Source organism: Columba livia, chromosome Z (assembly GCF_036013475.1).
Source record: "Columba livia isolate bColLiv1 breed racing homer chromosome Z, bColLiv1.pat.W.v2, whole genome shotgun sequence".
In the NCBI taxonomy this organism is placed as follows: Eukaryota; Metazoa; Chordata; class Aves; order Columbiformes; family Columbidae; genus Columba; species Columba livia.
The window spans coordinates 15,135,978-15,163,724 of NC_088642.1; the positions used below are offsets into that span (position 1 = coordinate 15,135,978).

Below are 27,747 nucleotides of genomic sequence, written 5' to 3' on the forward strand. Positions count from 1 at the left end.
AATTACAGTATGCCTGACTGGAATTCCTGTGTGATTTATCATACTCACTGCAGTAGAGACTGAGACTGGTCAGACGCGTATGCCTCCTGAGGTACCTGAATGAAAATAAAAGACAAAACCAACAAGTTAGTAAACAAAGTACTTCATTAGTTATTTTCTCAGCTTTATTACATTCTTTTCTTCTTCCTTCTGTAACTAAGCTGGGAAATGGAATTTTTTAATCTGATTCTTACATACATTACTAATAAGATATAAAAGCCATTCCACTCAAATATTTTTTTTCAATTTGTGCTTTTTGAGATAAATGTTCAAAAATAAATCGATAGTAGGAAAGACAAGACTCAATCAGAAGGAAAACATGCCTATGTAAGTAAGATATGATTGCTTTAAACTTAGGGTGTTTTCTACATCAGAAGACCAAAATACATGGCATTTTTATTTCAGATCCCAGTTTTAATGCCTTTTGTAGCAATTCTCTCTTTTGGGGGTGGGTGCTGCTCCAGAGACTGTGGAGTTTAGTATATAACTCTCAACACCCTTGAAAAAGGCAGAATTAAGGAACTTAGCTGTTAAGACCTGTACGTCAGCAAGCTCTCAGTGGCAGGGCTGCCACATGCAGACACAGAAAAGGGCATGCAGATAAAGACAGAGATAATGTCAGACCAGGAGCTGAATTCAAACTCTTTAGTACAAGGAGCCTGGATTCACTTTTTGTGCCTCTGACTGTACGTAAGGGAGAGATCTTCTCCAGTATGGAAAAATGAGCCTTTATGTAAAGCCCAAAGCAACCTAGGAATGATTAAGATAGGCAAGTGAACTGCAGAAGAGTTCTCTTCCCTATGAAACGAAGACTGAGGATTACTAGTAGACCACCAGCATACTAGCTTCAATTTTAAACAAATCATTGACATACAGCTAAGAACATTCACAGTCCTAGGAAAACGCTGGGAAATAACATCTTGGTGTGGACATCAAGTGATCACTTCTTTGACTTTCACAAGGTATTAGCAACACTATAAGAACAACCATTTAAGCAATGACCTAAAGAGCAACAGGTAGAGATCACCCAGTAGAAAAGTCCACTAAAAGGCTCCCTGGAACAGAACAGATTATTTAGAACAGCTTGTGCAACAATTACTGACTGATGTAGTTCCAAAATATGGCAATGGGGTAGTTGGCAGAAAGTTACTCACTTTGCTAACACACCCTTTGTACAATTCAGGGTATTTACACAGAACGTTATCCAGAAAGCAAGTGAGGTCACGGAGACAGCAGAACTACTAAACCTCTCTGGCTAACATTGCTCAGATAGACGCTCAAAGCTCAATCAACTACCATTATATCTCAGAAGAAGAATGAGCTTTTTTCTGCTAAAAAACTGGGTTCTAAGCAAAACCAGTATATTGCAGACTGAGAGATCTTCTCAAATCAAATAGTGTTTGTGTCCACTGACTACAAGTACTGGGGTACAGCTTTGTGTCCTTCTCTTTTGCTTTTGGTCAGGAAATTCCTGCAAAACTCAACTGATCTTTCTCATTTGAGCAATTATTTATAGAACAAATCATCTCAGGGGACCCCGGATGTGTCCCAAAAAGACTAATGCTCAAAGGCTGTAAAGGCCACCTAACAACTTTAGGTACACTTCATCAAACTGGGGGGGGGGGGGAAGCCTGGAAAACTTGAAAGCACAAACTTAAAATTGTGAGGACTGCCTGAACAAACTATGGAAAAGGGTGTTAATAAATAATGGAAGCAACCTGTCAGCTGGAAAGAACCTGAATGGTACAAAATCTGTCTGTATACCTACTGCATCTCTGGTGGAAGAAAAGTCTTACTTACAGTCTCTTACATGGTAGAATAAAAGACAGGACTGCATATCCCAAGCCTTCCCCAACCCATCTGAAGTACAACGAAAGGCAAGACGCTGTGGAACAACTGAAGAGATGTGACATTTCCTGAAAAATTTCACAGCCACTCTGGGCTGCACAACCCTCACATCACATCAAGATGCTGTATTCATATAAGATCACATCTGAAGACACAGCAGAAGGAAAGCTTCTATGTAAGCACATTCCATGTTGGCTCTCAGAGTGGCTGAAGAACCAAACTGCTGCAATTTACACATGCAAGTATCAGGGATGACAAGCCAATACTGTTCCTTACAGCATTCAGTAAAGATTTTATTTCATACCGTTCCCATGCTATGTATGACCAGACTGCCAGTGGCATGCTGTATAGGTCTCACCAAAAAAAAAATGCTGACAGTTACCCAACTATTTGGTGAAAAGTACCAGGTTTCTATGCACTTCTGACTTTTCCTTTTGCAGACGGGGGATTTGTCCTTAGACTTGGAAGAATCCCTTACTGGGATTGTAGACTCTTGTGAGAGTCATGAAGCCACTCAGGTTAGGCAGTATTCAGCCAGATCAGCTTCCACAGGACACAGGGAGAGGGTGCGTACTTCCCTTATTCCCTCTCTCTTCAGAAATGGGCACTTCCCTCATTCCCTGTGTCCTTAGGAAACTGTGATAAGCTTCAGTCAAGACAACCTTAGGACATGCAAGCAGCAAAATAAACTTATGGAAAAAAGCCTCTGAAATAACAGCATCGTTCTGATTTTCTTCACTGTTTCCTGTACTGCCAGTTGAGACAAATTCGTTTGCAAACCTGCAGTGCTCTGTAAAATCACCCGCTTAAGCAGAAGGAATGTCTTTTTTCAATATATTTTTTGTCATCTAGGAGTCAGTTTAGTTCTTTTAAAAAAATGTCTTATACTGGAATAAGGATATATAGATGCAGGTCTTCAGACTGGTGAATCCACAGCACTAAAGACAGTGTAACAGTCACAGGTTTTAAAACAATCTCAGTGAAAGAGTAGAAACCTGTTTGTTTCTAATTTTCTCCTGAGCCTGTCATATGCAGGTGGAAACCTGATTGCTCAATTAACAGAAGTTTATGGGTTAGTTACCAACTGTGGCATATATATTACAAGGTGGGCAAATTAGTAGATTTGAGAATGCAGAATTATCCATAGAATAGAATAATGACCCGATCATCACGCAAGCAGACATTTTATTCTGCATTTCAGATTATTATCTCTCTTGTTTTTTAAAGAAACAACTGTCCAATCATTGGATCACAGCTAATCTCATAATGAGTAACCGAGGGTGTATTCTGGCATGGTCACGCCAGATGGTTATCTTTCAGCTCCTGAAGTGAATGTGCTAAAAGGTTTGTGCTCTGTGACTTCCTCATCTTTGTCATGGGTTTGTTGCTCAAATTTTAAAGCTCATGGCCAGGGAAGAGACTTAGATACATTCACAGAGAGAATGCGCTACAAACATGACAACTGTCTTGCCATAGAATTCATTTCAGCTGTAAGCCATCAGGCTCTTTTAGACACAAAGAATGGGATGCCTATTGAGTTTATTAATAATTAATAGTTAGGTATGCGTAGCAGAAGATGTATCAATTCTATACATACTGGATTTATGTGGTTTTCCCTCCGACTGTATGTGTGATCACAATACTTCTGTATAAAACAGATTTCTGGAGAGTGCATTCCTAGAAAGGAAAAAAATAAAAATAAAAACCAAAGCACAAACCAAACCACAACAACAATAATTACAGGAAGTTTTGATTACCTTAATTTCTACATAACTTTCCATAACTCTCATGGATTTCTACATAACTCAGTAATTAAGGCATATGTATCAAAGCTTCTGATATGCAATGGACTTAAGTCAGTCAGTCTAACTAGATTTTGAAACTACAATACAGGAGAGGTCAGAAATTAATAAAACAAGCTGGGGGGAAAATTGCATGATCCACTTGACTAAAAATATATGTACTCCTATATGGAATACTTTAATGACTATGCAAAGAAAGAACTTTTCTCTGGAGAAAGAAGAAATTAAAAAAAAAAAAAAAAGAAAAGGAGTAAGAAACCCTTAAGGCAGGACCCTTAGGTTTCAAAATCAGAATGTTGTCACTGACATTAACAAAATATCCAAGAAATTAATCTTTGAATGCATGTCATCACCAAATTGCTCCTATACAAGTACACATAAATACACAAATAATGAAATACTAATTCTCTAACTTACTGAATATAAAATGCTGTAGGCAGAATGCTAAAAATATCATAATCAACTACATTTACAGACACAAAAAACCCTCACCTAACCCTCACACAAATTCCCATTCCACAAACTGAGTCAAATAAACGTCCCTTAAACCATGTGTGTTGAACGGTGCCAGGTTTTAATTCCAGTGGATAACCACAGGTAAATTCAAAATGGGATGATGATTCTTTCCTTAGACAAAACTATGAGTAACTGTGAAAGGTTCAGCATGAAGAAATTACAGTCATAGGAAAAGTTTCTGCAGATTTCAGTGGGCTGTAGGTAAGATTCATATTAACTCAGAGAAGATTGATAAAAAATTATAGTCCACTCGGGTCTTCACATTGGCAAAAAGACAAAAAAGTCTGGAAGAACTCCAAGAACACCTTGTGTCACCTAAAGACTAGGCAGTATCTGTATTGCTGGACTAAAATGTACAGGATGCAGGTCAAATGGATTATGTAAAAATGCCAAGGAGGTACCAGTAAAACTGTTACGTAACTATAACATGCTTGTTCAGGCAACCTACTCTAAGGGAGTTATTAGGGAAGATTTTAAGGCTCTAAATGAGTGTGCATGCATTTATGTTTAAAGTAATTTACTAATACACTTTAAAAAATGCACTTAAATATCCCTATCCAAATTTTGTATGTTACATTTAACTGATACAGTAACAACATTTTTGAAAATATTATATGCAACTGTAGTTACATACTACTACTAAGCGTATAGATTCCATTTATATTACTATTATGTGTTTAGATTCAATTTATTTTATTCTGCTCAAACACAATATACATATATAAATAAAAAGGATATCCCTATATACAGTTCAAACATTTCCCAACCCAGGCATTCTCCGAGTACACAGGAAGAATACAGAAATAAAGAGCAAACCTATTTTTCAAATATTAAAAAGATACTGAAGATTCTTCAAAACTACGAGCTATAACTATGGAGATAGTAAGAGGGCACATATAGTCCATAACAATGAACTTACCATGTAACATTTACGTTTAAATAACATGGACTCAGCCAACATCCGCATCAACAGATCACTGAAAAAAACAGAGTGGAAAATATGTCCTACCTCCAGTAATTTTTGTTTCAGTTGTCAAAGCCATGTCCTCATAAAGAAAAAGAAACCTTTGCAAAAAAAAGGAAAAAAAAAAAAAAAGCCTGTTAAACAGTTGGATACTGTGCTTTTCACCTCTGTAAACCCAACGAACTGTTGAAGGCAGTGAAAGGCGCCCACCTCAGCCTCTGCTGTCAGGGCACTGCTGCCCACAGGCATCTCTAACGCTAACACCAACACCCCCAAACTGTACCCAATATTCTGGACAGAAAACCTTCGACAGGAGGCACATCACCACTTCACGGATTTTCAAGCAATACTGGGCCACAAAGCCAGCACGAAGAAGTGTAGCTGCTTCATAGCTTCAATTCTTTGCCGTGTCTCAACGGATACAGGATATAACACCATGGTACCAAATTAAACTGCCAAGAAATAACATCAGCAGCAAATAGTGTTTTCTTTATTTTCTCTGAGTTAGTTCTGGTATGTTTCACTTTCACTGACTATGAAGTTATTCAGGAGGGCACAAGAGGCAGAAACCTGGAGGCTAACAAGGGTGTGTGTGTGTAAAATCAACAGGGCCACTTGCAAAGCTGCGAACTACCGAGTCTAAGGGAATACAAAACCGATTTGAACGAAACAAACAACACATAAAAATGCGTATTTATGAAATAATGGAGAAGAGCTGTTTCGGACTCCGGGACATCGGGCGCAGGAGGGGATGGGTCCCGCCTGTGGTTGTTCTTCTGAGACGGAGCCCAGCGCTGGGCAGGCCGGAGCCAGCGCCCGCCTCTCCTCAGGAGGGCCCGGAGCGGCCCCCTCAGGCCGCCCCGCCGCGGGCTTTTCCCCACGCCACGCCGGCTGTGTGCGCACAGCTCCGGGCAGCGCCGCGTTACCACCTCCTGCTGCCGAACTCCTCTTCCTCCACATCGCTCTCCATCACAGAGCCATCCACGACAGTCTCGTCACTGTCGCTATCCCTGTTCGCCCCCCGCTCCCCCATGGCGCCACCGCTCCGCTCCCGTCCTCTCTCTTCCCCTCCCCTCCTCTCCCCTCCTCTCCTCTCCCGCCCCGTGGGCGCCGCCGCCGGCCGCCCCTCCCCCCGCGTGCCGCGCGGCTCCCTCAGCGGAGGCGGCGGCCGCCATTTTGTGGAGGCCTGAGGCCCGCGGCGCCTCGCTCCCCCCGGCCCGGGGGGCTCGGAGAAGGCAGAACGGGAGAGGAGAGCTCGTCTGCACAAGCGCAACCCCTCGAGTGCAGGTAATATTGGAGCGGCTGGCGGTAGAAGTTAAAGGCTGCCCTCCCTTCGGCGCCATTGGGATGAGTGTCCCTCAGCACTGCTGGGCACAGTGCTGCTGTCCCCACACCCTCAGCCGGAGCCGCCGCCTCCTCACCAGCCTGGGGCTCCTGCTTCTGGCCCTGTCGTGCACATCATTCGGAAGAGCTGCATAGCACTTAACATGCCAACCTGTGCGTCATCTAAAATCGCACCCTTTTCCTAATTGGTGTACTTCCGTGGCCACGTTCAAGCACCTAACTTCATCTGCTGTCCTGAGCACAGCAAATGCTTCATCTGTTCAAGACCAGGAGCATGTCTGAGATAACCAGATTAGTAATGCCAACGTTGTCACAGTACTTGACTAGCATTCTTGTACATATCCCAGTGTTGTTAAATGGCTCCGATGTTTTCCCCGGGCGGCCCCGCGGCCGTGCTGCTCCATGGCGTGTCTGTGGGGCTGCACCGTGGGCCGGCCGCCACGGTCACACGTGAGCAGACCGTGGATGGCGGAAGCCGTGGATGTTACCCACGTAGACTGCACATTCCAAATCGTTGTAGTGGCTCCTGCACCCAACGAAACTGGTAATAAAATTAGCGTTTTTGTTATTTGCCAAATCGTATTCATCACCCCCTGCCACGGAAAAAGTGTAAAAATAGAGCAAGATACTAAAGCTCATCTTAAATTATGTATAAATTATACATAATTGTTGCAACTATGTACAAATTGCTGGTTTGCTTCAACTTAGTCTTATCCATATGCAATTATAATAATTGCTGTGCATGTAATCAAATGACTCAAGAAATCCCACTGGTAATACTTTGCTCCTTTCAGGTAGGAAAGGTGAAATACTAAAGCGAGCGTGAGTATTAATAAAGAAGCTGTCAGGGAGGATGGATACGCAGTGGTAAGCTATTAGGATATAATATTATCGCACCAAGTGGTGAGCCACACCTGACTTGGAGGGCCCAAAGAGATAAGGAGCCTCCCGTGTTCATGAGGAAAAAAGAACTATTTCTGCTTTGGCCAAAAGCCACAAATATAAATATATTGTTGTTGTTTTTTTTTCCTGTCAGGGGCACCACTGCTCTCCGCGTTTCTTCACGCCGTGGCAAAGCACATCCAGGCACTGGGTCAGCAGCGGCGTGAGCCACAGCAGCACCACGACGGTACGAACTCAGCAGGGTCGCCCTGCCTGCCCACAGCCCGCCAACGCGAGGGCGGGCAGCGCGGGGCACAGACCCCGCGGCAGCCGGGGCGGCTGCGGGCGCCGCTCGGGGCGGCGTGGGCGAGGCAGGCCTGTCGGTCGATCAGCATATGTAAATAAGGCGCATCCTGCCGCCCAATCAGGAGAGGCGGAGAGGGGAGCGCGGTAGCCCATTGGCGGGCAGCCCATGGCGAGATGGCGTGTTTCTCGCTCCTGATCGAGTCTCGAGCTATACGGCGTTCGCCGGGCGGTTGCCTCGGCGACGCAGCGAGTGACGTGCCCCGGGATGGGCGTGCCGGGCCCTCGCCATTGGCTGCGCGATCGGGCGATGGCGGCGGTTGGCGTGTCGTGCCCCAGGTGTCCTTGCTCGAAGAGGAGCGGCCGGCTCAGTCCGCAGCGCCGGGGGAAGGAGAGCGCCTGTCTGCAGCGGTGCGGGGCCGAGGCGGTGAGCCGGGGCCGGCAGGGCAGGGGAGGGGAGGGCGAGAGGGCCGCAGGGCCGCGATTCGTTCAGGCGCCGTGCAGGCAGCCCGCCGTTGCGACACGGGTCCTCCGTGGCCGGGGAAGAGCTGCGGCTCAGGGCCCCGAGTGGCTTCTCGGGGATCGGCCGAATAACGGTGGCGCGAAGGCGGGCGCCGTGGTCATCGCTGCCACTGCGGAGCGGCGGCGGTGGCCCCGAGTCCCGGCCTGCCTTACCTGCCGCCCTGGTTTGCGGGCAGGGGCGGCCGGAGACGCCGTGCCGGTACGTTCCTGAGGCCGGAGGGCGTGGCCCCGCGGGGTGGGCCGCTGAATACCGTCCGTCGCGCCCATGGGCAACGTCCGGATCCGCCCGGCAACGCGCGGAGCCTCTGCGGCTGCAGGAGAGAGCTCAGCCCTCCCCGTTGCGGCTTCCCGCGGGCTGCGGGGCGGCCCAGCCTGGGTCACTCTGGCGGGCGGCGCCCCCCGCGTTTCGCACCGGGGTTTGAGGGCCTGCAGCGGCGGGCCTGCGTGAGGGTGGTTTCAATTTTTGAAAACACAAAATGCTACCTGGCAGTTTGACAGGGTCAGTGTGGTGTCATGTGCTTCTCAGGTGAGCTCTGCACAGGTTTTCGCTCATGTTTTCGCCACTCGGTTCCTTTACAGTACCGTAGATATTGCTGAATCAACCAGCAAGAGGTGGAAACTTGTGTTGGTCGGATGCATGGTGTTATAGATGATTGCTCTGAGGTTAGTGAGAGCTGTGTAACAAACCTTAGGTATTGAAGTCATGCAGTTACATGGCAGGTTAATGCTCTATAGTATTACATACAACCAGTCTAGTTTGCTTTCTACATGCTGGTTATGTTTTTGAATGGGTTGCATATGTTTTTTGTTTGTATTTTGTTTTAATTCCCAGAATGGATTGTTTTACTTAATAGTCTCCTGGAAACTTTTGATGGAAAATGACGGCGTGCAGGAAAATGGATAAGATTTATAAAGCATCCCTTTTGAACCACCATTTTGAAATTTAATAAAATATTTGTAATAAAATACAGCTTTGTATTTAATGTCATGTCTTGCTAATTTCAATGTAGATATACAAATATTTTAAACAATTAGGAATATGAGCTGATCACACGCATTGAAATATTTTTTACAGCACCCAGTAATGCAGAATCAGTGTATGAAATCTTCATCAATATTTTCTATAAATGACAACTGCATAGCAAAAAACCTCATTTGCTTCAGGCAGGTTAAATAGATGTGAAGGCTTTAATCCTTTTAGATTAGGAGTTACTGCCACTCATTTAACCCCAAGATGAGGCATCCTATATTTCATAGCAGCAGCTAATTGTAAAACATCGTCTAATAATAGATAATATGGATTATTATTTTCACAATCAAATTAATGAATTTTTCCCTAATTATGGAAAGCCATTTTATACTTCTTAGTTTTGCTTAGAAATGTGAGAGATAATATCTGAAGAAAGATTTAAAAATCTTTCTAGCTCTACTATTTTTAATTGTGTAGATAATAATTTCAACTGTCAGAGTTCAGGAGTTGTATTACTAGTTTTAGGACTAGTAGGACTCTCTATAAAATAGTCATGTAGTAAGTACTAGTTCTGATTTTCCTGAAACAGCACGGTATTCAAAAGTATTCGTATTTTCATAGGACCTTGCTATGCCTTTTCTGTTTTTTGTGTAGTATCAAAATCTTTGATGCTAAGATATTGCTCTGGCTATGTCTTATTTTAGCTTTCATAATTAGAAGATACTTTCCATTCTGATATGGAAAAACTATAGTACACTTTGGAGCAGTTTTGCAAAAACATACATTTACGAAACACTACGTAGATTACATTAAACAGGGAAAGACAAAGGATATTTTTTACTTTAAAAGGAGTGTGTTGTTTTGTTTTGTTTTTAAAGGAAAAAAGCTTTATGTCAGGAAATGAAATAATTTGTTCATAAGGAAAGCAGTCCTCTGTTATTTTTTCCCCATTTGGTTCCATAAGCCATGAAAATCCTGCCACACCTTCACTGTGGAAGGATAAAGAAAAACAGATTGATGCTGTTGGTGCTCATATGATTGAAATTGGCATTGGTAGGAAATCAAGATGATTCTGGTATCTTCAGGAACACTAAGCAGATAGATTTGCCCTATCTGTTATTTTCTCATTTGAATGGCAGCTTCATTTTTGATATACAAGCAAAAGAAATAATACTAGAAAAAAATGTATTCCTAGAAGCCTCATGGATGGGTTGTTACTTTTAAGGCAATGTGAAAGGACTTCTTTATCCACTTCGAGGTGGCAATGTATATAGCCTTCAATCCTTTATGGAAATCTTTACAGTGCTACTATTGTACATGTAAATACTGAATTATAGATTGTCTTGTTAGCCAGCTACTATTTAAGGGTCTTTTGAACCTGACGATATATAGTTTACATTCATGACAGAGTTTTATAAGCTGTTGATTTTGTGCAAGAAGAAAAGCAAAGTCCCAATACTAATGCATTTTATGACATTTTGTTTCTATTCTATAAAACATAAATAATTATCCTTGATGAACTTATCTAAAGGTACAACACAGAGAAAATAGACTAGGATGTGGGGTTTTTTTAACTGAATGATGTACAGAACATCCATATTCTCATTTGTCTGAGAGAGGTGTGAGAGTTTCTGTGGAATGTTTGTTGTCTGTTGAAAGCAGAGGGGATGATAAAATGCATCACTAGCCTGGGAATTAGTTATGGGTGCAAGAGAACTGCCACAGAATACTGTGTGTGATAAGGACTTGTACTTGAGGTGAAGAAGGAACTGTTTTGAGCGTGATTAACTTGAACCACTGAAGAATATTGAGTCAAAAATAGAGAAGATGCAGTCAGAGGAAAGCAACATTGCAATTCCAGCTGTTGAAATAGAGCGTTGCCGACAGTGGTAATTTATATAACATAAATTTATAGAATTTATATAACAGTTGGTAATTTATACAGTTAAAATAAAGTTCATCAGTATATTTGATAAGAAGAATAATATTTTTGATGGAAAAGTGAGTAGAAAGAAGTAAATTAATTTAGCAAGTGTTTACATTGGTGGTAAAAACAGGAAGTTGGAGTAAAAGTATCAAAATTTTGTGATAGGAAGATACTGAGAGATGTTCTGAGAGTGGCGGAGACTTCTTAATAAGACCTTGAAGAAAAAAGATAGAGGTATATTAAAAAAAATGTTGGGAAGGCAGGACAAGATCATGTATTTCAGAAGATTAGAAAGAAATGTGTTTTACTTTGGAGGTTGAAGGGTGAAGATTATTTTACTTACTCATCTATTACTTTTTTCTGAGGGATGACTTGCAGAAATTGATAGAGCTCTGTCTTTTTTCCCTGAATCTCGTATTTGCTTATACGAAATATTCTTTTATTGCAGGTTGTCTAAGTATATAACAACAGTCTTGAAAATGTTGTCCAGACTCTTTCGAATGCATGGCCTTTTTGTAGCCTCTCATCCATGGGAAGTCATTGTGGGAACAGTGACCCTCACGATCTGTATGATGTCCATGAAGATGTTCACTGGGAATGATAAGATCTGTGGCTGGAATTATGAGTGCCCCAAACTGGAAGAAGTAAGGATTTAAATTAATGTTCTAGTACTTACTGTTAATCAGTAAATCCAGGGTTTTCTGTAGAGTAATATCTGGTTATGACATATTAGGAGGAAAGGAATTGTGTAGAACCTTCTTTATTGCCTTCTTTTCCCATTGTGGATCTTAAAGCTGTATGCAAGCAGTGACATGCTACAAAAGGTTTTCATCATATCTAATGTTCATTTGCACAGTAGCTAGTGAACAAGGATTTTACATTAATATTGTTTGCAATATTTAATTTTTTTAAGCCAGACTAGCAGTAATTCTTATTTTATTCTGAAACTTCATTTTTAGTGCTCTGCACAATGTATTTTTTAGTTACTGAAACTTAAAAACTAGTTACTACTTAATGTAAAAGCTAACCAAATTGTTTTGTATTTCAAACAGGATGTTCTGAGCAGTGACATCATCATCCTGACAATCACACGCTGTATAGCAATCCTTTATATATATTTCCAATTTCAGAACCTAAGGCAGCTTGGGTCAAAGTACATTTTAGGTACTGTGCCTGATTTTTGTGTTTGCTGTACGCATTTCAATTGTTTCTTCTTAATATAAATTGTTAATAAACATTAGAATTTTAATACTTACATACAGACCATTTTAATTTTATTCTAATCTTAATAAAATTAGAATAATTTTAATTTATGGTAATTATTTTCTAGACAGAATAAATGTTCTGCATAGATCAAAGTACAATTTTTTTAAGAGAGATTGCGTAAGATTATATAAACACTGGAAATATAATTATTGAAGTAACTGTTTATTGTGTGAAACACTTAAAAATATAGAGCTGTGTAAGCCAGTTTGCTCTTTCACTGATAATGAATGAGATTTATGGCTTTTATTTCTTAAGAATCTTACTTTGAATGCAGTAAAAAATTTAGTTTTAAATATCTGTACAAAAATGCCATCTACTTCATTTGGTATCTCAACTGCTGTTAATGTATTCTGAAAGGTGAGAATTGTGATTTGTTTGCTTCAGGATTGATCTAAAGGTATAGTTTTTCTCCTCCAAATATATAGAACAAAAATTTCCAATTATTTTATTTCTTTTTTTTTTTAGGTATTGCTGGCCTCTTCACAATCTTCTCAAGTTTTGTTTTTAGTACAGTGGTAATTCACTTCTTGGATAAGGAACTGACAGGTTTAAAGTAAGTAATGGATTGTTATTCTGGATATTCTGCTTGAATTTTTTTTCTGTACAGTAAACCCTGAATTTTAACATATATTTTCTTTTTTTTTTCAGTGAAGCTTTGCCATTCTTTCTGCTTCTGATTGATCTGTCAAGAGCAAGTGCATTAGCCAAATTTGCACTCAGTTCCAACTCACAGGTTAGAGAGGTTGAGGTTTTTTTGTTTGATTGGGGGTTTTGTGTGTGTTTTTTATTTGGGGGAAGGAGGTTGTGTGTTTGTTTTTGTGGTTGTTGTTTTGTTTGGTGTTTTTCCCTTTTTTTTTTTTTTTTTTTTGCAATGGGTTTTTTAATTTAATGTCTGAAGATGAACATTATCCCATGGCAGGGGAGTTTGAACTAGATCATGTTAAGGTTCCTTCCAAGCCAAACCATTCTATGATTCTATGAATAATACAGATACAGATGGAGGGATATATAGGTGAATGGTGTATTGGTGATATATAAAAAAGGATCAGATTTTATCCATATTATTTGTTTTCTTGTCTTCGATCCAGATCGGTGTGCAAATAAAAAGACACTAAAATTCATGGGCGTAATCATGGGAGCTTAGTTATTTGTATGTATGAGTACTTCATAGGTTCAGAACTTTAAACAAGCAATGCTTATTGCTCTGTTAAGGAGGCTAGAGTTCTTAGACCAAAGTCTTGCCTAGAAGAGGTATTAACAGAAAAAAGTTAATTTCTAGAGCTCAGGAACAGTATATTAAAAAAACATCTAAAGTTACAATGCCGATACTGGAAAAAGCATTTATAGACAAAATCTTAGCAGAACAAACATAGCATGTATGTAGACAGAAACATTCATGCTCTAATGCAATTAACACAGCACAGCAGGAGGGATTGACAAGACATCTTGCTTGTCACACATTGTAATGTTTTTTTCCTAATAGTCTAAGTTATGAAATAAATATATTTAGTGAAACTAATTCATACCTACAAAATACTGTACAAGGTAATTTGGTATACTAAATGTAACAAAATATTGTATATTTTCACATATTGTAAATTAAAGTATATTGCACAATCTCTATATATGCAATATTATTACAGGATGTTGTTTATTATATTATAGTCATTGCAAGTACAGAAATTTTTATTCATTTTCGTGAAAGTATTTCACAAATAGGTTTTCACTGCAGCTTCTCTCTCTCTCCTCCCAAAACCACCACCAACAAAAACCCAGCAGCAGACCCTCCATCCCTTTCCCCCGACTCCGCAAAAGTTTTAGTGTCTTTTATGTCCTCTTCTCTGCCAGCTGAGTCTAGAGAGTTAAATAGTACGATAAAAAAATAATGAAAGTTAGGGTAGAGGTATGTGGTTGAAAGAACTTCTGAAATGCCATGACAAAGCGGCACCTATTTTATATCTTAAAGTGTAGAAGTCCTGTTCTTCTGAATGTAGTTTAACCAAAGTCTATGCCCACCAGTGTTGTAGGAGCTTAGAATGGTGATGAGCCAAAGGTAAAGAAGTTAACCAAAATTAAATAATCTTCTGTAAATAAAGGCTGTAAAAATAGAATAACTTATAGGAAATAACGCAATTATAGAATGCCTTCTCTCGTAAAAGTTCATTTTTAATATATGTTTTGTAAGACCTTATCACCTTAATGCTACTCAATTAACTAATCATGTACTAATCATGTTACATATACTCCCTTAATTTGATTTTTGTCTTTTTGTTAACATTAAGACATTTTTATTTTTAGGATGAAGTAAGAGAAAATATTTCACGTGGAATGGCAATTTTAGGCCCTACATTTACACTGGATGCACTTGTGGAGTGTCTTGTGATCGGTGTTGGTACTATGTCAGGTCAGTGCTATGGTCTTAAGAGTAAATCTTTCCAGTTAAAAAAGACTATTTGAAAGACACTGTGATATTGAGAGTTTCAAATAATAGGTGTTACCTATGAGAGTGGAGTGACTTAATCCATTTATTTAGCTTTTTTATTTACATAATGTCAGCTAATTGTTATTTGCTTAGATAAGTGAGGAATTTCAAGCTTTCAGTATGAAGCTTTAAAATCTTGGTGAATTGTAATTGTATCTATTCAGAATTAGACTTTAAAAGTTTTCTGTAAATACCCTACCATAACTACATACTGTGCTTAGAATAAGTTAATACACAATGACTAGGGCTTAACGTGCTTGTTTTTCATTAATCTAGACAGTTCCTTCTATAATCTGCGGTGTCAGTGTAATGATTAGTTTCTTACTTCTGCAATGCTTCAAGTATATAGAAAGCACATTGCATATTCAAATGTTAAAAATGTCTTATTTTTCCATGTAGGTGTACGACAACTTGAAATTATGTGCTGCTTCGGCTGCATGTCTGTTCTTGCCAACTACTTCGTATTCATGACCTTCTTTCCAGCTTGCGTGTCCTTGGTATTAGAGGTAAGACCAACTTCAAGACATCAGGCATAGTATTCAGACCCCGTGCTTCTTGTAGGCTGCACATTTCTTCATGAAGTTATGCACCAGCATGTTTGACTTCCTATCCAAGTGAACAGAGGGCAGGCGCATAAAAGAGTGAATGGTGGCTCAGCTGATAACAGTAACATGTTAATGCTGCTATAAATAAGTCACACTCAGTAGTATGAGTTCTGATCTAAAGCAGAGTAAACAAGTAAATTATTTAGTGTCCAGGGTTTTTCACTATTTGAAGTCTAATGTAGGCTAAACAGTAGACTGTAGGGTAACTCTTCCAATGGTAAATTCATAATGACCAAATAAAAATACAATGTTGAAGCTCACTTGTTGATTTTTCTAATATGTACTAAATAGGACCTATTTTTAAATTTTGTTACTTTTGCAGCTTTCAAGAGAGAGTCGTGAAGGGCGCCCTATATGGCAGCTTAGCCATTTTGCTCGTGTTCTGGAAGAAGAAGAAAATAAACCAAATCCTGTAACACAGCGGGTCAAAATGATTATGGTTTGTGGCTCTATTTCATCTGTGGTTATGCAATCAGTAAGGTGTCCTGACACAGTGAATAAAGCTCTTGTTTTCTGTAGACTTGTATTCTTCATCCCCTTATTCTAGTTTATTGTAGTAATTTTTAATAACATCCCCTGTATATACACCTAAAATCTTCCTGCGTATGCCATTTCTGTGTCACTCATGGCTTTTATTATGTGTACCAATTCCTTCCCTCTTGCCCCTACAGTTCCCCCAGCTTCTGTTTTTTATTACTTCAGCAAGAGGAAGGATGTAGTGGGACAGTTTCTAAGCTATGAGTTTTACGACAGGCCAATAAGAATGTTGATGAAAGGTGTGGATAATCAGCCTTTAGCTTTAGACTATTGAGGCACGAAAAACAAAAAAAAGCCCAAGAAAACAAACAAATGAAGAAAAATTTTAATCTTAGTAGGTTGGATACCTACTTACCGTTGAAAAATTAATATTTGTTGTGTTGTTTTGTGTTTTTAATACAGTCCTTGGGTTTGGTTCTTGTCCATGCCCACAGTCGTTGGATAGCGGAACCAGCTGCTCAAAACAGTACTGCAGAAAATTCAGTGGGATTGGATGAGAATGCACCAAAGAGAATTGAACCTAATGTTTCATTGTGGCAGTTCTACCTTTCTCGGTAGGTGACTTTGCAGAAGAGAAGTGCGTTTCCTTGGTCAGGCTGTATTCTCCAGTGCTGCCAAGCTATGATCTTAAGGTACAACACATGTAAACTTGTGGATCTGACCAATGTAGGATTTCTTGGAAGTAGAGATAACATTTCATAAGAAATATTTCAATATTATGCCATTCGTCCAATCTCCTTGAAGTAATCAAGAACATGATCAGGAGTCAGCTGTCTTGTATCCATCAAAACACTACCTTTTCCCACTAGCACACATACAAGTGCAAAAGCCATGCCACTATGGCTTTTCCTTCAGCTCAACTGAAGTTAGCAGCACCCGTGTTCCATATTAATTCTGAAAACTCAGAACTGTCTGGTTTATGGTGTTTTTTTTCCCCCTTCTCTTAGCAGTTCAGCTTGCATTATAGTAGCCATTATTGGTAAAGGATGATAATCAAAACTTTCTACTTTATCGTTGGGAGATAGGTGTTAAATCAATTTGATGTAGCTGCTAGATGGCGAATACTTTACAGTAATTTTTCTTACTGGGACAGCTTTTAGCTAAGATTTAGGAAATATTTCTTGACATCTGAAAATTCTTATGTTGTTAATAACACCAAACCCAATTTCTTTACCCTAACCTAGCATACGTGAATGTCCTGATAGGAGATGTCTTTTGACTGGAATTTCTATAACAGTATAAATTACTATGAAACTATTACGCTTTCTAAAGTAAAGGGATGTCAGAATGCTCTTATAAACAACAAATTGTATATACTGTGTATTTACTTTTTGATTTTTCTGTTTTAGAATGGCCAGTATGGATATTGAACAAGTCATCACTCTTGGATTAGCCCTTCTCCTTGCTGTCAAATACATTTTCTTTGAGCAAGCAGAGACTGAATCCACACTATCACTAAAGAATCCCATAACGTCTCCAGTGATGGTTCAGAAGAAGGTCCCTGAGAATTGTTGCAGGAAGCAATCTGGACTTCTGAAAAACAATCAGAGATCTAATACAGCAGAAGAAGCTTTAGTTCCCAAAGATGGAAATGGTAATTGTTAGCATTTTAAAGTCTGAACCTATTCCTGAATATTTGGAACAAGTAGTGAAATCTGTGTTGGTGTATTGTATTTGGAATCAAAACTTAATAATTTTGTAAACCAAAATTGTTTTACTTGTCTTTTTGCAGCCGAAGTCATAAAGCCTGTATTAGCAGAGTCATCAACCAAACCTACCTTTGTAGTTGGCAGTTCCAACTCTGTGGAAAATTCTTCTATTCCTAATAGAAAGGAGGAGGAAATTGAGTTACCTAAAGAACCACGTTCTATTGAGGAGTGTGTTTGTATACTTGGAAATGCAGAGGTATGGAAAAATAACAATTTTTTTTTCTTTTTTAACCCTCTACTGCAAAATCTGATTTAAGAATGCTTACAGCTAATTTTTCAGAATTTAAATGGTCCTTTTGATTATAATGTCATTCTTCAGAAAATTATATGACTTTAATAATTTGAGTGGGGGGGTCATGACTAAAACAAAACGTTTTCATTAGTCACTTCCCTTCCAGTCAGTCAGGGCAGGTGAGAGAGGGAAGCAGCTTTATCACTTATGACATACCAAGTCATTGAAGTGTCATCATGTATACCTAGAAGTGTCTGAGTGAAGAGTTTTGGATGACATCCTGGCCTACTGTAAAACCTGACATTGGCAGTTGGTTCCTTTAGATGTACTCTGATAGTGTCCAAGTAAAGTTGTTCCCTTTTTCATTTGAAAGGATTTTCACCAAGCGAATCTGTACTTTCTCTCCCCACCCTTTACATTTCCAGAAAGGAGCAAAATTCCTTACTGATGCTGAGGTTATCAGCTTAGTTAATGCTAAGCATATTCCTGCATACAAACTGGAAACCTTGATGGAAACTCAGGAGCGAGGTGTGTCCATTCGCAGACAGATGTTATCTAAGAAACTCCCTCAGCCTTCATCTTTGCAGTATCTTCCTTATAGGAATTATAATTACTCTTTGGTAAGTAAAAGGCAGACAAGGAAAACTCACTGTAAAGCCATTTTCCAAATACGTGCTCGGAGTGATGTATATAAATTAACAATGAGCTTGTTCAAAACTGATGTATAAGGAAATAAAAGAAGGGAAGCATAAGGCACTACCTTTTATTGATCTTGATGTTTCTAAACCTAGAGAGGTGGGTAGGTTTTGTAGCTTACCCAAAAAATATTTCCTACTGAAATATGCAGCTGCTTTATCTCAGAAATGCAGAATGCTGCTAATACTGAGCCTGAGTTCAGCTGAATGATAATATTACCTTGAGCTCATGTTAAAATGGAAGTTTATTTAAAATTCATTTAACAGTATTAGGTTTTGTTTAATAGTGTTTAAGACTTAATAGGATTTGATACATCTGCCAAATACTAGACTTGGAACAGTATTAGCTGTTGATAGTGGTGGCTGTTAACTTTTTGAGGTGGGAATTGGTTGCTTTATGAGTTGAGTTGTCATTTTTTTTCTAAGATACCTTGTTGTAGTCACAGGCATAATATGTAACATGCTGTACCACACCACTGCAGTATAACCTTAATGATACCTTTTGTATTGTTTTTGTAAGGTTATGGGAGCTTGCTGTGAGAACGTGATTGGATATATGCCTATTCCCGTGGGCGTAGCAGGACCACTAATTTTGGATAACAAAGAGTTTCAGGTGCCAATGGCAACAACAGAAGGATGTCTTGTAGCAAGCACAAACAGAGGATGTAGAGCAATATGTGTAAGTATTGTTTGACTAGCTTGAAAAGCTTCCTATATTATAAAACATATTTGGGGTGATATCGGGCACATTTTTGTATTCTTAAAAACACTTTCAGTAATCTTATTTTGTTTCTCTTCTGCTTTGATTTTTAGCTTGGTGGGGGAGCCAGCAGCCGCATCCTGGCAGATGGGATGACTCGAGGACCTGTTGTAAGGCTGCCCACTGCTTGCCAGGCTGCAGAAGTGAAAGTTTGGCTTGAAAGCCCTGAAGGCTTTAAAATAATGAAGGAAGCTTTTGACAGCACAAGTAGGTTAGTACAGTGGCTATTCCAGCCTTATTTCCTGACGTAAGACTTGTATGGATGGTAGGAAGGTCCTAACGTTTTTTTGTGTACTGCATGCTTATTTTGGCTATCCCAGGTAGTGTGACTCTAAGAAAACAAAAGTCACTCTGGCTGCATACCACAGCTAGTGATAAACATGTTCCAATGATAAGTGGTAAACAACTGCTATCTTAACAACAAATATATTCGTTTGCAATACTTAATACTTATTTATTTTGTCTAAGCTTTTGAAAATAAACATTAAAACTTACTTGGATTTTTAGTAGTTACTATGCAAAAAACAATTCAAAGTTTGGAATCTAGTCTTTCAGATGGTATTACTTATGTTGATATATAATTTGTGAGCTTGCGGAGAATATAGGGTAAACTAATGCTAGAACTGAAATGCCAAAAAATGTAAAAGAGTATTATGAGTAAGTCTGCTTGAAACCCTAGAGTGTTTTTCTAAGACTTAGGATTACCTGCTTTCTTTAGGAAGATTCAGAGAGAGATTTCCATATCAGTTTTGTTTCTTACCAATCTTACACATATGTCCTTGGATGACACTTGTATGTTGGCCAGAATCAACTCATGCTGCTGTTAAAATGCAGCATTTCCTGGTTTCTGTTTGACTTGTGGAGCTTGTGCTCTTGTTGAAGACAGCATGGGTTTTGCCTTGCTGTAAAACTGACATGAGAATTTCCAAAGGCCTCGTTTTCGGCTTATACTTGGTAGTCAGATGTTTCAAGGAATACAAATTAATTCAATTTTTATTTCATGATGCATAAGGGATAGAAAACATAAAAAAGCATTGGACACTTTCACAGTGAACATTTTAAAAGTATTTACTCGTGAAGACTTATGTCCATAGTAGCTGAAGATTTTTCCTTTGCTGAGGGAGGAGGAACACAGTGTACACTTTGCCACTTCAAAGTAATTTAATCTTTCCCCTCTTTTCCCATGAGGGTTGTTAGTAACAGTTACATTTTCTTGCAGGTTTGCCCGCCTACAAAAACTTCTCATCAGTTTGGCTGGTCGTAACCTTTATATCCGTTTTCAGTCTGGAACAGGAGATGCAATGGGAATGAATATGATCTCAAAAGTAAGGACCAGTCCCCTGAAATCTTTTTAGTAAATGTGTTTTTCTTTTACACAATTAATCTTTTAAAAATAAATACATTATAGCCTACCAAGGTGTGACTACCTGGCATGTGAAGACAGGATAATGAGACAGCACTGTTTGCAGTGCTATAAAATAATAAGTAACTTGTCAAATGTAAACAAGAACAAGATGAGAATGGTGAAAGAGAAAAATAACTTTGTATTTTTTTTTTAGTTATCATTATTAAAATATTCTTCATAATATGGAAGTTAAGCTGGTTGCCCTGTTGTTTTGGACCAAGTATTTAATCCAGCAGTAATTAATCTGTTACTGTGTTTATCACTTCCTTGTAAATAAAGGTTTAGTAATCTGGTGAATGGCAGCAGGGGGATGTTCTCTAGTTCTGTTTGTTTGGTTTTGTTTTTACACAAACTTGTGGAAGAAACAGATACATGACCCACAGATTTGGGGGATGCCTTGTGCTGTTTGAGATGAATACTGATTGCCTATTCTATATAAAATTTAAGCCTATCAGAACCATTACATAAATGGGTCTTGTCATAGACAGATACTAAATATAGCATGCCTTTTGTCTGATTTTTCTAAGGTGGAGAAACTCTTTCCACCAAATCAAAAATTAATTCATTTAATGCCTGTAGTGTTTCACTCACTTCGTGTTGTATCTTCAGTATGGTAAGCATATTCCCATTCACCTAGAATGTATCCAGAGAGTCCATATTTACTGGGAAAAAACAGTTCTTCCCCAGACAATTACTAAAGTGGTTAGAAAAAAGATAGTGATAATCAGTTGGTGGGGTTTTCTTCCTGTTTTGGATTCCTTCCTGAAATTATGTTATTTTCTTTGGCTGTAACTGATTACCTGATTAATGTAATCTTGCTGTTTCACTGTCCTTGAGTAGCTTGGTTTGCAACCATAATGATATACTGCCTTCTATCTGTTTCTCTTCTAACAGGGAACTGAAAAGGCACTGGCAAGGTTGAATGAAGAGTTTCCTGATCTCCAGGTTATAGCTATTAGTGGTAACTATTGTACAGACAAAAAACCTGCTGCTATAAACTGGATAGAAGGAAGAGGGAAGTCTGTTGTTTGTGAAGCAGTCATTCCAGCCAAGGTCGTTAGAGAAGTAAGTATTTGCTTTCTTTTACTATTTTATAAAAATGCATACATTTTATGGAACTGATACCTATCTTAATTTTTAACTGTAAGTTGCTTCCCATGTAAGGATGATTCCTGCAGGTATTTTCAGATACTGCTCTAGGATAAGCCATTTTTCCTGCAGCAGTAGATACATTTTGTTTTCATTGCCTTTTCTGACATATCATGCATATATTTAATGATGCCTATCTAGTTGAAGTCATTAGGATTTTCACTTTTTACCTTTGAAAAAGTATGCCACAGTTTAAAAGTTTTTTACACATGGAGTTTTGCCTGTCATTAAACACAGACATTTTGATGATTTCACTCATTTGTTGTCTCTTGCACAAACCTGGCATTCTTTTCAAAGTTTATATGACCCCTACTACAATGAAAATGCATAATCAGGTACTGCAATTAATTCCAAAGCTGCCTTAGCATCTTGCATGATGACGGTTAACCTTTATAACCTCTGCCAGTCCTAGCCCCTGGCACACTTCTCCAGCATCGTAAGAGCTATTTTAGATTCTCTTCCACCTGATCTCAGAAGACTGGTTGTGTGTGTCAGACCAGATCCATTGCCTTTTACCTGGTGCCAGCACTAGCCGTGAGAGACAATATACAGGGAGGAGTTTACTACACCGTACTCAGCACAGCCTTCCATCAACTTGTTCAAGATGGTCTGAATTGGTCCTTTTGCATTTGATGGATTTGTTTGTTTTGCCCCAGTAACTTGTCCAGTTCCTTTTGTGAAACTTAGTGTAAACTCTTATCACTAGTATTCCAGGCAGAATTCCACAGTGCAGCTACACCTTATGTGACAACTGCCTTCTTCTTGTTGATTTTATTTGATGATGCCCTAGTTTTGTACTGGAAGGCATAATAAAGACTTCTATCTTCACTTCACTGCTAAAGATTTTATAACTCTAAGACAGCCCTTCCACTTTCCCAGCAATTCTCATTTTCACACTGGAAAGTACAAGTTTCTCTATGAGGAATAAATAAAAAGACTACTTCAGCAAAGGTCTTTGAACACTCTTATTTCTAGTTCTTATTCAGTTCTAAAATTGTGGGTACAGAGTTGGACACATATTCAAAGTGTGTGTGCAGCCTGGATTTACACATTGACATCATTTTTGTCCTTTGGTTTGCTTCCTAGTAGCTTGATTTTTCGAAGTGTTTGCATTTTTACAGCTGATTCAGTGGCAATATCTATTGTAACCCTAAGGTTTCATTGCGGAGTAGTAATGGGTAGACAGTCCTTTGGTAACAGGCATTAATAGTTTTTAGGTAAATCTGACATGTTTTTCCCCAAACATGTACATCACTACATTTGCCTACAATGAGCTCTAATACATAAAGTTTAACATTTTTGTCAGTGTTGGAGATTTTGTGCAGATCTCTGTCAGCAGTTGCTATTCCTGCTACACTGGAATATCTTAAATGATGCTCACAGCACTATCTTCTTTTATTCTCTTTGATCATTATTATACCAAATTCAGTATAAATCTCTTACCTGAAGGTTTCAAAATACAGTCAGTATAAGTTTCACACTTAATTTGATATTACTGTGCACAGTGTTTATTTACCAATGTAGCACAGTGGTTTGTATTTGAGCTCTTCAGTTTAACTTCATATCCTTATGCAGACCAAAATTTAGGACATAATAGTGTCTGGAGCAACTCGAGAGGACTGTTGCTATCATGTCAAGGTGAATTAATGTGACATTTCTGCCATGTTGATTTTGTTTTATGCTGAAGATAAATGAGAATGTGAAAAAAAGAGGATGTAGCTGGTGAGCTTTTCTTAAAGGCCTCTGTGAGTCCAAATGCCTTGCACTGTTTTTTCCATGGTTACTTGGACAATGCAGCCTGCATTTGAAAGGGCTCCTTTGGAACAAAAATGGAAGTAGGCATATGGAAGGAAACAATGGGGGAGGGCTTATTAATCATAAACAGAGTATTTGTTCTCCTGCCTAAGGAACAGTAGTATAAAAGTGTATTGCTTTGTCTAGGTATTGAAGACAACTACCGAAGATCTAGTTGAAGTCAATATAAACAAAAACTTGGTGGGTTCTGCGATGGCTGGGAGCATAGGTGGCTACAATGCACATGCAGCAAACATTGTGACAGCTATCTACATTGCCTGTGGCCAGGTAGGTTTGTATTGCACCAATTCAGGTTTTCTTTAGTTCAGTAGTTCTTAACCAAACACTAAGTTGAGTGCTTTGGTTTTGTGTTTTTTTTCTCCTCCCTGATCTGAAGGATGCTGCGCAGAACGTGGGCAGCTCTAATTGCATCACTTTGATGGAGCGAACTGGTTCCACTAATGAAGACCTGTACATCAGCTGCACAATGCCTTCTATAGAAATAGGAACTGTTGGAGGAGGCACCAACTTGCTCCCACAGCAGGCCTGTCTGCAGGTATAAATCAGAAAGTTTAAAGCAACTTGGCTTCTTAAATCAAAGCTTGCTTTCATGTTGTGTGTATTGTGTCTGAGTAATGTTGTGGGAAGGGAGCCTCTTGAAACTTGGTGGATTTGACATGTACATTTTAGAACCGTCTAAAAAATTGTTTTCATGTATCTAGTTTCTAAAGCTTAAGATGTTTAATATTAAAGAGACTTAAAGCTAGTTAATTGGACATAATTCTGAAATACTTACTTTAATAGTAGATTTACCATAAATCTACCTAGATTTCATAGCATAGTATTGCATATTTTTCTCTCCAGATGTTAGGGGTTCAGGGTGCAAGCCAAGATAACCCTGGTGAAAATGCCCGTCAGCTTGCTAGAATTGTTTGCGCTACAGTGATGGCAGGGGAGTTATCATTAATGGCAGCTCTTGCAGCTGGGCATCTAGTCAGAAGCCACATGATCCACAACAGGTAAGAAATGGAAGAATTCTCATCTTTCTCTGCTGTTTTTCCCTTCTGCCAACTACTCAAGATTCAATAATAATTATATGAATAATTGCAACGTATAATTGCAACTTTAAACAATCTAATATATTTATCTTACTGTTTTTATTAGGTCGAAAGTAAATCTACAAGATCTTCAAGGAACCTGCACCAAGAAAGCAGCTTGAATACTGAAACAGCTTTGAAACGAAGCATTGTTCTAGCAACTGAACAGGTGCATGGGGATGAAAAAATAAAAATCTGTGAAGTTTAGAATGAAAATCACCTTCAACTCAGTGATATCTGTCTAAGATAAAATTGAGAGATCAAGGGACTTGTATGAGACTACTTACGCCTTTGACCTTCTTCAGTGGTTAGAGATGACTTCATGAAAGAAGTCCTCTCAGATGTCTTGAACATGGCTTTGGAATTCTTGCTCTTACACATAATTTTCCAAAGGATCGGTCTTATGTTTTTACAGGTTGAGATTATTTTGAGTAGTAAACTTCTGGTAACTACCAAGCTGAAAAGTGATGTAATGTACTTTGTACATTTATAAAAAATACGTATTGTTGGTTTAAATTTGGCTTGAATGCACTGGTCCTTGCCATCTTTATTTTCCAGTTAGACAGGCATTTTTTAGAAGTGATCGCAAGCCCAATCACTTTCTATGAACTCCCAGTTTTAATTTGGTTCACATACAAAACTTAAGTCTTAGGCTATAACACAATTTTACTGAATCATGTTAGTTTTATAGACACCTCTGCCTATATGTAGTACTTGATCTGCTGCTGCTTCAGCTAAGCAGCATTCAATGTTTTAGTTCCACAAATGAGGTTATTCCTTTACAGAGAACCTGTGACCTATAAAGTTCTCAACTGTTAAATATAATCTGTGCTGAAGTAGGAAAACAGTGTTTTCAACTGTTTTGTTAATTTGTTGAAGTAGAAAAAGTAGATTTTGAAATTGTTAACTCCAAAAACGGTTATGTGTCAGACAGGTTAGTAATTTAACCAGATGCAGTTTCCCAAATGTTTTTTTATTCGAGTGCATTCAAACAGGAGTCAAGATCAGATGTTTACACTTCTTTTAAAATATGTATCTTAAGGTACAGTGTGTTTGCATATTCCTAATTATTCTTCTATTTTCTTAAGTGTTTAACACCTATTCTCCAGGAATAGGTGTGTATCCACTGCTTAAGCTAAGATGAAATGAAGTCAGAAAATCACACTGTTCTTCAACATGACCTTTTTTTTTCTTTTGATGTTTTAATTCCTTTTAAACTTTCTTTTTGAGGGCAGGAATATTTATTTTAAAAAGAAATTTTATCCTTTTTTCAATGAAAAGTACTAGTTAAGGGAATTAAGTGATATTACATGTTATTGCGACAAGCAGTTTTTGTATTCAAATACTGTACTTGGACCAGTGAAGCAGTCTCAGGTGTTCTTAATGTAATACAGAAAATCCAGATGTATTCTGGTTTGATTCATTTTTGGGGATATTGCTAAGTGCATCGCCTTGCCTAGTTAATCACAGGAGATGGGTTTGGTTTGGTTTGGGTTTTTGTTTGCTTTGGGTGGGGATGGGAATCAGTGGATTGGACTGGGTTTCTTACAGGAATGTAGTGGCATTCTTAAAGGGGTGACTAGCAGAGGTGCTCTTCTAATGTGCAAATTTGATATAAATCATGATGCGTTGTTTTGTAGTACATCAGCACATTAATATAATTGTAATGCGCTCATAAAGCTAATGTGCAAGCATGAAGACATACCACATGCTAGATATGTCATGAAAGCATGTAAATATGAATGTTTATCTTCCTGCAGTATTGTTGCTAATAGCTACCATTTTATTTAAGGAAAGTTGGAACTACTTTGTTTCTGTGTTCATTCAGTGATCTTATTTAAAGTAACACTGTTCTGGCAACAAATGGTTCAGTGTTTATTTTGGTTGATTTAACTGACATTCTGTCTTGCAGAATTAACATTTTGTATTATTACTAAATTGTGTACATTTTGGTACAGAACTACTTTTTCAGTTTCAGTAAAACAATGGAAAATATACTGGCTGAATTCTCATATTTTAAGCTGACTTCATTACTTAGTGACACACCTTAGTAGACAACATAAGAGGGTTAAGGAAAATATGGCTGGCATACAGTGCTAAACATAGTGGGGCTGTGACATGAGAACTCAATCGTGTTTCCAGAAGCCTGTGCTCATTTATTCTCCTCGAAGCCGAATTACGCAGTTTGTGCCAGTGGGAGAACAAATGCCCTGCATGCTGGGGCCTATTTGGGCATTTCTCCTGTCTTTCAGAAAACTGCTCGATTATCCTTGTGTTTTTTCAAGTGTCCACCAAAACCAAAGTTTCAAAGATGCTTTTAAATCTGTGAACTCGTTACCTGAATTGTGAACACTGCTTTCACCAGGTAAACGTAATGTTATCAAAATACACAGTACTGTTCAGCAAGAGTAAAAGAACCCATCAGTACCACATAAAGAATTATTGTAAATTCTTGTCAGAGATGTCATAGTGCGTGTTAACAGCAAAGTGGTTAAGCTTTTAGGCAGCATCCCACTACAGCTCCTGGAAACATACAAATTTTTCCCCTCTGTTGTGCTTTTCCTCACCTGTAGCCCAGCTCTGGTCTTGGAAATGTCCATCAGTCTATAATCAGACACACAATGCAGTCTGCATTTTTTCCCAGTCTCCTCAGCACTACAAGTTTCACACCAGAAGCAGAGGTCACCATTTGATGTGTGTTAGAACGCTGAGGGAAGCAAAGGGCTCTTGTTTCCCTGCACACACACTGAAAACTTTGCATAGCAAAATTGCTTCAGTACAAGAACCAGTCTTGCAGTGTTTGAGTCCTTTGCAAAACCAAACCAGCTGTAACGTAAATGGTACATACCACTACAGCTGGTATAGGTTTCCAAACATTTTAACACTGTAGAAAAAAATT

At 38.8% G+C, this 27,747-nt stretch overlaps 2 protein-coding genes across 8 annotated transcripts in view; one reads left to right on the forward strand and one right to left on the reverse strand.

Moving 5' to 3' along the window:
- ANKRD31 (ankyrin repeat domain 31) overlaps window positions 1–8,571 on the reverse strand; it is a 66,506-nt gene extending 57,935 nt beyond the window's left edge. Inside the window, exons 1-4 of one of the 3 annotated variants that reach the window (XM_065047334.1) lie at window positions 8,374–8,571; window positions 5,215–5,270; window positions 3,485–3,564; window positions 49–95 (exon numbers count right to left, since the gene is read on the reverse strand). In XM_065047334.1, coding sequence (XP_064903406.1) covers window positions 49–95; window positions 3,485–3,564; window positions 5,215–5,248 — 161 coding nt within the window. In that variant the 5' untranslated portion in view covers window positions 5,249–5,270; window positions 8,374–8,571. Of the gene's footprint in view, window positions 1–48; window positions 96–3,484; window positions 3,565–5,124; window positions 6,328–8,373 lie in introns of those variants that run through there. The other 2 variants (XM_065047333.1, XM_021292229.2) reach the window with 2 other exon arrangements.
- Window positions 6,319–26,843, forward strand: HMGCR (3-hydroxy-3-methylglutaryl-CoA reductase). 5 transcript variants are annotated; one of them, XM_005505927.4, is made up of 21 exons: window positions 6,319–6,456; window positions 7,550–7,642; window positions 11,566–11,761; window positions 12,170–12,281; window positions 12,849–12,936; window positions 13,032–13,116; window positions 14,682–14,787; window positions 15,265–15,371; window positions 15,793–15,909; window positions 16,410–16,561; window positions 17,357–17,601; window positions 17,740–17,912; window positions 18,374–18,568; window positions 19,164–19,322; window positions 19,457–19,614; window positions 20,623–20,728; window positions 21,703–21,873; window positions 23,899–24,039; window positions 24,149–24,307; window positions 24,616–24,770; window positions 24,916–26,843. In XM_005505927.4, the coding sequence occupies exons 3-21, from the start codon at window positions 11,597–11,599 to the stop codon at window positions 24,968–24,970; spliced, it is 2,649 nt and encodes an 882-aa protein (XP_005505984.2). In that variant the 5' UTR covers window positions 6,319–6,456; window positions 7,550–7,642; window positions 11,566–11,596; the 3' UTR covers window positions 24,971–26,843. The 5 variants fall into 5 exon arrangements, with proteins under 5 accessions (XP_005505984.2, XP_064903417.1, XP_064903419.1 ...); XM_065047345.1 differs by lacking the exon at window positions 6,319–6,456 and having other exon boundaries at window positions 7,536–7,642; XM_065047347.1 differs by lacking the exons at window positions 6,319–6,456; window positions 7,550–7,642 and adding an exon at window positions 7,939–8,125.
- Window positions 26,844–27,747: the final 904 nt, after the last annotated feature.

What these genes read in the sequence shown, in the direction of transcription:
- HMGCR (XM_021292240.2), top strand. Translation starts at nt 8,697, where the DNA reads ATGCTACCTGGCAGTTTGACAGGGTCAGTGTGGTGTCATGTGCTTCTC. An exon ending in TGGTGTCATGTGCTTCTCAG is followed by an intron (nt 8,747 to 11,565) that starts GTGAGCTCTGCA and finishes CTTTTATTGCAG; the next exon opens with GTTGTCTAAGTATATAACAA. An exon ending in CACTCAGTTCCAACTCACAG is followed by an intron (nt 13,117 to 14,681) that starts GTTAGAGAGGTT and finishes TTTTATTTTTAG; the next exon opens with GATGAAGTAAGAGAAAATAT.